Genomic DNA, 10,979 nt, shown 5'->3' with positions numbered 1-10,979 from the left:
AAACCAACGGGGCACACATGCGGGGGCAAACCACCAGGTTCTGGGTCTTGAGTAAGACAGAACAGGCAATGGGTTAAGTTTGGAAGCGGAGATAGTTTTTTTTTAATTAAACGGAACTATTTATATATATACAAAGCCCAGAAAATATTGCACCATTTAAAAAAAAGACAAAAATAAAAGGACATTTGACATCTAATCCTCTTGCCCTCCCTGCGTGGCGGCATCCACAGGTCCACGGCAACCGCTGGATGTTAACGGGTGACCTGTGCCGGTGGCCACCCCAGGAATCTGCTGCACCCCAGGGAAAACACCTTCACTCTGCATTTGTTTTGGGAACACGTCCGTCACTTTGACATCTCAAGACCAATCGTTGCTCAAAAGGAAGGATAAATAAAAGAAAAAGAAAAGAAAAGGAAGGCTTTGGGAGTTTCTCAGCCACAGTTTCTTTAGGGCTCGGTCGGCACAGTTTTCTGGGAAAGTCTCACACATTTTAGGGCTCAGCCCCCAGAACCCAAGCACAGAAGTTCTGGAGAGAACCCATTTGCACCCCTACCCAGCGAGAGGGGAATTCCAGTGTAGTTTTCTCTTTGACAATTGTAAATCCAAGGACAAAGACTTCTCGAGCCCCCAGGGGAGCATCTTCAGTAAGCCACAGCCCCAGAGTCCCGCGGGATGCTGAAAAGTATATCCGCTTTGGCGTTGATAAAATACGTGGCGAGGAGAGAGAAGACCAGGATGGCAATGCCCACGACCAGAGTGATTATCTAGGAAGGGAGGAGAAAAAAAGAAACCAAACCAGACCTGCAGCACCTCACAGAATCTGCATCGAACTGGGGAGGAGTCTCTGTCAGAAAGCTACCGAGACCGGCTCGCTGCTGAGGCACTAGTACAGCAAAATAAAAGATATTCCAAAGATATTCTAGGAATCAGCATCCGTCGATAACTTCTGGATGGAGATCACCTCCTGCTCAGCACCTTCCGGAAGCTCGAGTGTCTAAGGCCTCGTTAGATTCCTCCCTGGCAACCCTTCTCGCCCGGCAGGGCTGGATATCCCTCGGAACATTTCACAGCAGTCCCCAGGCAGGGGCCAGACACTCTCTCGGTACATTTTCTACAGGGTCAACACTTCAGGGACGGCTCCGTTCAAACTGGGCAGCTCAGACTGGGATCTACTGGGCCGGGGCAAACAGGCAGGTTCAAAAGTCCCTGGTGCCACCCAGAGAAATTGCTCGGATTTCAGATAAACCACCGGAGACACGCCAGGATTGCCTGGGCTTGCGAGGCCTTCGGGTGGCTTACTGCTGGAGCGCAATGACATCAGCGATGATGTCAGCGCGTCCCGAGTCCCTCCTGACAGGTCTGACATCAGCGACAGCCAACCAGAGGGCATCGAGGCAGGCAGCAGAGTCCCACAGGGCCCACACGCGTAACCCTTGTTCTGCCAATCCGAGGCACTGAACCAACAACAGCCTTCAAGGTTTGTGCCAAAGTTATTTCCACGTCAAGAGAGGATCCGAAGAAGATTTGAGTCGCACATCAGGCAAAACACCTTCCCCGTGCTTGGGGAAGGGGTTAAGACTCCCCCACTTCCATCTTTCATTCACAGAGCTTTGCTCAGGGGACTCCTGATTATTCTGCCTCAGCCCCTGCGACTCCCTTATTAACCCACAAAGGGCTGGAGGTGCCAGGGTTATCCCCAGTGACACTTTCTTGGTTACCTCCTTTTCAAGGATCAAAGCCCGGCTGTTCCTGCACAGGATGACAGCCCAAGATCTTGTACTCTGAGCTGTCAGGAGACGCTATTCAAAGCTACTCACGTGGGTTTTTTTCCCTCTACTTTCTTTCTCAGACACCAACAAACTCACCTCTAGCTCCTTGCTGGCTACCAGAAATATCCGGGCCCGGATCTCTTTCCACCGACTCTCTGTCCACGTGGAATATTCCGTAGATCCCCACTGCCTCAGCTCAAAGGCAGGAGAGAGAGCTTTGCTCAGGTGAACAGTTGACCGAACGCAGTAGGGGGTTCGTGAGGTCGAGTTAGGGTCCAGGGAACCCTGCACCCAGGCGTATTCATACATCTGCAAGAAAAATGGGAGAGCAAGAGACAGAAACCGGCCACTAATGAATAACCAGACTCTTCCCTCGTCTTGGAACCTCTCCCTTTCATCTTGCTCTACTGGATACTTACTTCTTTCTCGCTGCTGGAGGTTTTTTCCGGGTTCAGGCACTCTTCCTTGGTGAGGTTAACAACAGCGCCCGTGAGGTTGGCCAGGACGTACTGCACAAGGTAGGTGGTGTTCACAGGGCTGGAAACGGCGACGTAGTGTTGGGGAACATCACCTGGAACAGCCAGAGAGATGGGATCGGTCAGGAGGGAGTCAGAAGCAGACGACGGTCGTACGGCCAGGCACCATACGGGGTCAAACTCATGCCCCTGTTCTTCTTCCCTATGTTGCTCTTACCCAGAATCCCTTTTAAGTCGGGTTTAATGATGGACTGGAACCAGGAATTGTTCATTTTAATCAGAAACCCATAAAGCATTCGAGTAACCTGGGAAGAGATGGCAACTGGTTTATACAAAGAGGAGAGAAAACTCACATCTGAACAGCTACACCTCTCAGGGCGACTCGGCTGGCAGATGTTTCCCACTAGAGGGGCCAAGAGCCCAGCAAAGCAGAGACTTTATGTCATGACTGTACACAATTCAGGACTGAGCTGTGAAAATGGGGTTTGATTTCAGCTCCGTCACCTCCTTAAGCTGATCCCTGTGGCACATGTTCCCTTTTCACCTCAGCTTCCACTTCTGCTTTGAGGAAGGAGGATAAAGGAGCTTTGTTTCGTCCAGGCCTCATGAAGCTTAACACTTGCCCCGAGATCGAGAGGCAAGGAACTAGAGAAGGGCAAAAGGTTTTTTCATTCAGCTGCGACGGGGAAAAGAGAGAAGGGGGAGAGGCGAAGCCCTCGCAGAGACAGACAGGACGGCATGCTGTGTAAACACATATAAACAGAGACAGAAGGGAAGTACGTGAGGGCTCCTCAGAGATGCCAGGGACTCAATTCCATCTGCTCGTACCGTTTTTGGATCTGCCTGAATAGCAGAGGTGTCGTTGGCTCCCCCCGCGAGCTGGTAGAGAGCACGGGCGACCACTGTGGCAACTTCTGCCAGGGACTGCAAAGGAAGAGGGCTCGGTGTTAATCAAGATAGGCAGATCCAACAAAACAAGCAAGGGGAGCAAGCCAGAACCGCCACATCCATCACAAGGCTTAGCTCTGAGTGCCTTTGTCACCGCACAGATCTGCCTTTTCCCCTCCTCTCCCCGCGACCCTGCTTCTCCCCACCCCTCCACAAAGCCCCCTCCACGCCAGGTAGAGCAGATGAAGAAAATGCAAAGCAGGAACCTTGGCCGTGTCGGTGACATACTCCAAGGTCTCCTCAGGGCTAAGCCCCTCGGGGTATTGCATCCGGATGTTCTCCGGAGTGTCGTACATGCTCTGGTAGTATCTGAAAAAGAAGGGAGGTTGGGGAGGGGCAGGAAGCAAGCACGGGGCATGGAATTTGATTCAGAGCGTGCCTAAAGAAAACAGTGGGAGCAGTCTCCTGGGAGCAGAGACGCCGGCCTGCCAAAGCGCTGCCCCGCCACACGCTCCTTAAACCATTTAATGAGGCTTTATAATTAACTTGGCCCTTCCACAGCTTCTCCCATCTGAGGATCTCGGAGCAATTTACAAGCTGTGATTAGCTTTCAGGTGGGCGACAGCCCAATCTATTAACTGGGGAGAGAAACTGAGGCAAGGACAACCCACGCAGGAGGCTCTCCTGGGACGAGGGCTTTTGATGGAAGCCGTGCCAGTGGGTTTGATTAATGCCTCATCTTGAAGGTGGTGAGGAATTCCAAGTGAACTCTGTGAGAGGTTTATATCGAGGCATCTGCAGCGAACTGGGAATTGGGCTGAAAATCTACATTCCCAGTCAGGCAGGGACTGACCCCCCCCAGCCTAAACACGGGTTACACAGCACCCGGTCGAGCTTTTCTGCACCCCAGCTCTGCTCTCCCCTCTAGAGCAGTGCAGATTTAGAGGTGAAAGGGAAGCTACTTTCCCTAGATTGCTACAGAGGTTCTCAGAAACAGAGGAGGATGGAAGACGAAGGGAAAAGGACAATCTGAAGAGTTCGGGAAAAAGGGGAGAGGCGTATGTCTGTCCTCTACCCCACGTTTCCACTTCCAAAGTTGAAGGGGAGACCACCCTGTAGTGGGGTCATGTGGGGTGAATGAAAGTGCCCTTTCCAACGCCCAGGGTTTTCTGCCATCACAAATAGAAAGCTATATTCCAAAAAAAAAAAAAAAAGCCAAAAAAAAAAAAGCAGCAGCAGCTAGCTTCTGGAAGAACAGATGAGGCTTAGGCACGCTCAGTTGCCATTTGCTCACCTCTGGCTTCCAGCCAGCTGTGGGGGAACATTTTCTGTACAAAACTGGATTTCTTTCGGTTGTCAGAATAATTATGTTGCGCTCGTTCAATTACGCGGCACATGTTTGCTCCTCTGCTTCCTCCCCCGCGGGACTGCTGCTCGACATGTATGTTGGGCAGCACCCCCAGCCCTGGCAGAGGCGAGGCAGGAGCTCAGATGCCCTCTGCCGGCGTCGCTGCCTCGGGGCAGTACCTGTTCTGGAAAGCTGTCCTGTGGTCAGTCAGGACCACTCCGGGGATGTGCTGGGCCCGAAGGAAGCGCTGGAAGGAGGATGGAGGAAGAGGCTGCGAGTATCCAGCTTCCCGCAAAGTCACGTTGGCTCCCGCGCTGCTGTTACTCAGGATATCCAGCAAGTTTCTAACCTGAGAAGAAGAGAAAAGAGCACTGTTCCACTGTTCTGTTGGATGTGTGGTTTCTCTGGAAAGGTTAAGATCCGGATCACCTACAGCATTTTGGTTAGATGAAGGACTCCAGATCGATTTCCGTTACCTGGGCTTCAACAGACTGATTCATGCGAGAGACAGGGTCTGTATGCATCCAGAGAACGGAGTCATTCCTCAGAGCCACCTTCAGGTTAAAAAAAAACACAAACAAACCCACCATAAGTACACGACTGGACATCGTGGAGCCTTGCAGGGCAGGGAAAACACAAAACCAGTTGGGAAAAGCAAAGAAACAGGGAATAAAAAGGTCCTGTAAGTTATCACCCACCTGATTCAACTCCACAAAGGAATGAATGTTGTTCAAGCGGAGAGGAAACTTGTCTTTTTCCATATCGTACACCATCCGGGAGCTGCCAATGTAATCGAAGGTCTCCTACGAGAGAAGGAAAATAAAAAGAATCACAGAGTGATAGCAGCCTGGCACAAACAGCAATACTCGAGGTGGACCGGGGCAGGCAACAGCTCGGCACGCCCAGCAAGATCCAAGGAAATATCACATCGTGCCTGGCTCCGAAGGCAAAGGTGGTGTAGGAAGCGACAAAAAAGGGAAGACAAAAAGCAAAAATAAAAAGAGGACAGGTATTGAATGCCGTATCCAAGGGAGGCACACAGGCAAAGCCAGCCTTAAGTGTCACTCTTACGGCGGGGAGCAGTAGAGAGGCCGAGTCAGTCGGGGAGAAGGGCAATTCTCCATTCCAGGAATTAAACACGTGAAGCTTTCCTGAAACGAGGGATATCTGCTTCCCCAGAAAAAAAAAAGGAGGGAAGGCTAAATGACAGAAATCAGTTAATCAAGGGAGCTGCAAGAAGCCGAGCGTTGCCTGAGGACGAAGAGGTGCCCCCAAGAATAAAAAAAAAAAAGGGCAACGACGTCAGGGCAGCCACCGGACTTCTCCCTTGCCTAAATCACAGCCAAGTCTTATGATTCCTCCTCCATCCCGGGAGCAGGACAGGGAGTATCTGCAGCGCTGGGGGAAAGTCTGCCTGGGGATGTACGCCGAGCAGGGAGAGGGAAGGGAATCACACGGCAGCCGGTTTTCACAAAGCTGCACAAAGAAGCCATCAGTGCAGACGCCTGGAGGGGAACATCAGCTGTTGGCCATCAGTCCCTCCTCCACAGGCTTGTTCTGCTTTTCCACAGCTGCCAGCTCCAGCGCTGGGCTCTCGGAAAGAAGCTACATTTCGCCACTGTCAACACATATATTTTTAATCGAGCCTTTTCTGGGCTTCATTTCAGAATTTCAAGCCTGGCCGTTGCAGCGAGGTAGAGAACAGACACGCAGACAGGCACGCCGGGAGGGCACAGGAGGGAAAGCAAAGTTTGTGTCATTCATCCAGGAGGAACCGTGGGGCAGAATATGGGTTGCCCCAGCGGAAGCTCCATCTGCTGTCGTCAGCCCAGGGCGATTAAGCTCTTGGGAGCGGAGAGAATCGCGGTGTTGGGCCGCAGGCAAACGGCTCCGTGCAAAGAGGAGGGGAAAAAGTTCATTTGCAGGGAGCCGAGGGTTGATTTGCTGTGTTAGGATAAAGGCCAAGAGCGGAGCGATGCTGCTGCTCTTACCCCTTGGAAGAAGGTGAACATTATATTTGTCTGCAGCAAAAGAACATCTGACGCTTTATGAAGGGCTTCAGCAGCAGCCAAGTGGGTCACAAAAGAAGAGACGGCGCTCTCCGCCCCGGGTGCGATGTTCCAGAAGAAGGAATGGCTGTCGATCTGCAAGCAGGACCAGGAGGTGTAAGAAACGTGTGCACAGACACAGAGGGTTAACGCAGCGGGAAGGCGAAACTCTCGCTTCTCTCCCTCCTGAACCAAAGCACCATGAAACTTAAAAAACCAGTCGTGGTGCAGAGTCAGCGCGGAGGCCTCAGAGCTTTGCCGCCGCCCCTCAGCCCTGACCCAGAGATGGAAGTTATCAAGCATGTCATGATTGTAATGCTGTTTAATCGCCGTTCGAAGCGAGGCTCCGAGGCAACGCCAAAAGAGTTCTGAACTTAATTCTGGAGGGTGTAAAGTGACTGCAAACCAGACTGCCAGACAGGGAAGTGAACGTCTTCCTCAGCTCTGACACCGGCTCCTGGCTCAACACAAAGCAAAATCTCCCCGTGATTCAGCCTGTCCCGTCCCCTAAAAAACACTGATGAGCTGACCACACCGTCTCCCTCTCTGCAACATTTTTTAAGGATGTGACATATCTTAGGGAAGTGTTAACAGACAAGCAAACTATTTCTAGCTGGTTGGTTCCACCAGTGAAGAAAACGCTGGAAGAAGTCTCACGTAACAAGGCAGAAACAAAATGCAAATGCTCTTATATTGAAACAACAGCTGAATCCCCCCGCTACCCCAGTTAAAAGGCTCTTGCTTACAGAATAGCCAGTCAGATCCAAAAGGTTTGGAACACGGGAAGAAATGAAAATACGTAAGGGAAGTACATTCCCATGAGAGTCTAAGCCCACGTCTCCCAAGATTCCCTCCAGTCCATGCTCACAAAGCAAAATCAAGAGGTACCTACTCGTGTGGCGACGATAATAACTTTCTTATCAGGCTCGACTTTTCCCGAGGAATTGATAGGTTGCAGGGTGCTCCACACGTTGTAATCAAGAAGAGGATCACACACAACTTCTAGGAAGCAGAAACGACAGGGCCTGAGTTGAGACTAGGGCAGGAGGTTCTAAGAGAGGAGCAAACTGCTGCTCGAGGACGGGTGAGGGTGGCAAAACATTCACCAGGACCAAGATTTCAATTCGGAGCAGTAATTTCAGAGCTGTTCTTGATGATCTCTGTAAACTTTCTCAGCCAGCATCTATCCTACATAATATTTTCTAAACAAATCCAGCCCCAAACTCCTCAGCTTATTTTGAAAAAGCTAAGCTGGCAGGCAGGCCTTCAAGGAAACTCTACGATTTTCTTCCTTTCTTTGGCACAACTGTCTTCCGTCAGGACTTTTAGCCCCCATCACAAGGAGGAAAAAGGAATTCGCTCACCTGGATTAATGCTGAAGGTGCTCTGGAGGGAGCTGCGCCTCATGCAGGTGACGGTGCTGGTGACAGCGTGCATGTGGGAAAAGAGCTGCATGGCACAGAGAGGGTACTCGGGGCCAGAGCCATCCCGAGGGACATTGTGGTCTTGATAACACTGGAAATCAAAACAACGACAAAACTTAGCTTTTCTGTACATGCTGCATATCAAATCAGACCGTGTGGGGTATTTTTCACGCTAGGTTTCACCACCAAAGGTAAGCAAAGCCAAAAATCCTGCCCCCTTGCCTGACCCGTGCAGCTGTACCTGCTTAATGACTTGTGTCTCGTTGGCATCTTCGAGGAGAAAAATAGGGAAGTCGAAATCCTCATAGGAAAGGCCGCTCCCCACAGGATTCCACACGGTCGTATTGCAGTGTGCAAACTGCGGGCCGTAATCTTTGGAATAGACACCTGGGAAAGAGAAAGAAATGGGCAAATCTGAGCCTGTGAGAGAGTAATAGACCGCAGGAAAGGCAGGGCCTGCTGAGAAAACATTGGCAGTTATCAAATGAGCTCCATTACGGGCTGAGCAACCAGCTGATAAAAAAAAAAAAAGCTTGGAGTGACGGAGTCAGCAGCTGCGTGCGGCAGGGGCAGAGCGGAGAAAAGCAGAAGTGTGCCCGCCCGAAGCCGTCCCACACCAGACGGCTGGCGCCAGCGCTCGGTGAGCATTTATCATCCTCCGAGAGCGCGGAAGAGGCACATGAGAAACAGCACAGTTCAGAAGGAAGGAGGAACGTCCAAACCGTCGTTTTCTAGCGAGGTTCTCCTGCCCCTCTAGTGAGACCAGCCCTGGCATCCAGTTTTGGGCTCCCCAATTCAAGAGGGACAGGGACCTACTGGAGAGAGTCCAAGGGAGAGCTACGAGGGGGATCGAGGGACTGAACATCTCTGCTGGGAAGAGAGACGGAGAGACCTGGGGCTGGTCAGCCTTGAGAGGAGACGGCTGAGAGGGGATTTAGTAACGTAGAGAAATAGCTGAGGGATGGGGGTCAAGAGAAAGGGGATAAAAACATGGAATAATGGGTTTAAGTTAGAACTTGGCCAGTTCCACCTCAACATGAAGAGAAACTTCTTCCCTGTGTGGGTGCTAGAGCCCTAGCCCAGGCTGCCCTGGGGGATCCTGCTCTGGCAGGGGGTTGGACTAGATGATCTCCCTGAGCCGAACGTGGCTCAGGGACATCCTTCAGGGCAGAAAGCTTTGAGGAAAAATACAGAAGGCGTAGCAATCTCTCGCCTCAAAAGGCAAGAGAGTAAATCTGCTGCTTGAAGAACCTTACTGAACGCCCCAGGGAGAATTCGAGGAGGTAGAATGTTTATCTTAAACAGCATTCGGATACAAAAGGGGAGCTGCAATTTCAGGCACCGTTTCTCTTGCTCCCAACAATTACGAAGACTTAAAGTTTCCTCACCAAACCCGTCGTTGGGGCACTTCAAACCGGGAGAGAATCCTTGGGGAGGGTTAGGTTTGGCAACAGCCACGGCAAGGCCAGACACTCGCGAGGTTCCCTTCAGCTGCAGCATTACCCTCCTGGGAGAGAGAGGAAACAACGAATTCATTCTCGGAGCGTTACAACCCGAGACGCTGACGAGGACGCTGCAGTCAAGCACATGATGATGCTTTCGATCAAAGTAACACGTCCCTTTCTCATCTCAGAACGAGCAGAAAATTTCAGCCACTTCTCTCCCGCTCTGCCCAGGAAGAGACGTGACCAACCTCAGCCATGTTGTCTGATCAACTTTAATAATTGTTCCAGCGATGAACATGGCCTGACAACTTCCCCAGAGTAGAGATGCAGCCCACTTAAGACAACAAATACAGGCACTAAACCACAGCAAACCCACAAAGTTTTCAACCTCAGTACACTTCAGGGATGATTTCTGCCATCTGCCACTTGAAAAATGCCATTTTCACCACCGGATTAGGGACTAGCATTGGCCTTCTGGGCTCCAGCCACCCAGGGAAGCTAAAATCCGCTGGTGACTGACCTGTTGAAGAGGTTCCCATCAAGCAGGATCATGTAGGGTGGGTGAGGGCCATCGGTGAGCACCCAGTTCAGGTCTTCCTCCTTCTCAACCACATGGATCACCCCCGTGTCGCCGCTGATGGAGGCTGCAGAAAGAGAGGGTGCCCTTCACGTTTTACTTCCTTCACACTCCCAAACCACCCCGGAGTAGCAGTTACTAAAGGCTTTAGGGAAGGACAGCTCACGGGATTAGAGGGCTGGAGGAAGACGTGGTGAAGTGGCACTATTTAGGTAAAGGAGGACAAGAAAAGGAGCAGTGGCTCTCAGCAGGAGGGAAAAAGCCCAACCAAACAGCAGATTAAGAAATAAGTACTCAGGTTTTGAAAGCCCCTCTTAAGCACATCAAGACATTTAAGGATCTTCAAGGTAACTAAGCACTAGGAGTCTCCCGAAAGGAATAAGGAAAGGCAGGAGGAAGCTGCGGTGCTGAGACAGAAAGGCTCTCGGAGGGGACAGGAGCCGCCTCCAGGACCGCAGACACCGCAGCAGCTTAGTGCTGCCCCTCAGCAGAGACTGCAAACCCAGAAAGTGAGAGCTGTCACTGTGCAGAACTGGGAAGGCAGGACTGTCGGCCCCAGCACTAAACTCCCAAAGAGGGTGGAAGAGAAGCCCGAGAACCTTGTACTCTCGGTTATCTCAGGGCCCAAGTGCAGCCACGCTGCCCTGGAGTGGCAGCTGCCACCCTCCGCTGCAGGGAGCGGCTCACTGCGACAGCAGAACCGAGCGGGAAAGCCCTGACTCACAGTAACTTCTGCCAGGAACACTACTCGGAGAGAGTCCCCTGATCCGACTTTTAACAGCCACGCAGTCCCGCCCTCCCCATCGCAGGATGACAAAATGCAAACTTACAATCCCCTCCGTGCTCCCCCTTCTCTCACCCTGTTAACCCCAACATGTTCTGCAGCTTCGCCTCGCACCCCCAGAAGCTGTGGCTGGGTTTTGTCCTGTGTTTGCCCAAGCTCAAAATGTTCCTCTCTGCCTTAGCAGGGATTTTCACAGAATCACAGGATGTTGGGGGCTGGA

At 51.6% G+C, this 10,979-nt stretch overlaps 1 protein-coding gene across 1 annotated transcript; it reads right to left on the bottom strand.

Annotated features, from left to right (window-relative positions):
- Positions 1–449: 449 nt before the first annotated feature.
- On the bottom strand, positions 450–10,062 carry NCSTN (nicastrin; the record flags this gene model as incomplete). The annotated part of the gene is made up of 15 exons (XM_009872251.1): positions 450–764; positions 1,866–2,078; positions 2,189–2,340; positions 2,463–2,550; positions 3,074–3,169; positions 3,400–3,502; positions 4,661–4,830; positions 4,958–5,035; positions 5,180–5,284; positions 6,473–6,625; positions 7,422–7,531; positions 7,894–8,044; positions 8,195–8,340; positions 9,342–9,460; positions 9,919–10,062. Coding segments are annotated over 15 exons (1,951 nt in total), but the record flags the coding sequence as incomplete, so codon positions are not given.
- Between the last annotated feature and the right edge of the window lie 917 nt (positions 10,063–10,979).

This window comes from Apaloderma vittatum, unplaced genomic scaffold (assembly GCF_000703405.1).
Source record: "Apaloderma vittatum isolate BGI_N311 unplaced genomic scaffold, ASM70340v1 scaffold28216, whole genome shotgun sequence".
Taxonomy (NCBI): Eukaryota; Metazoa; Chordata; class Aves; order Trogoniformes; family Trogonidae; genus Apaloderma; species Apaloderma vittatum.
This window is presented reverse-complemented; position numbering and strand designations above follow the sequence as displayed.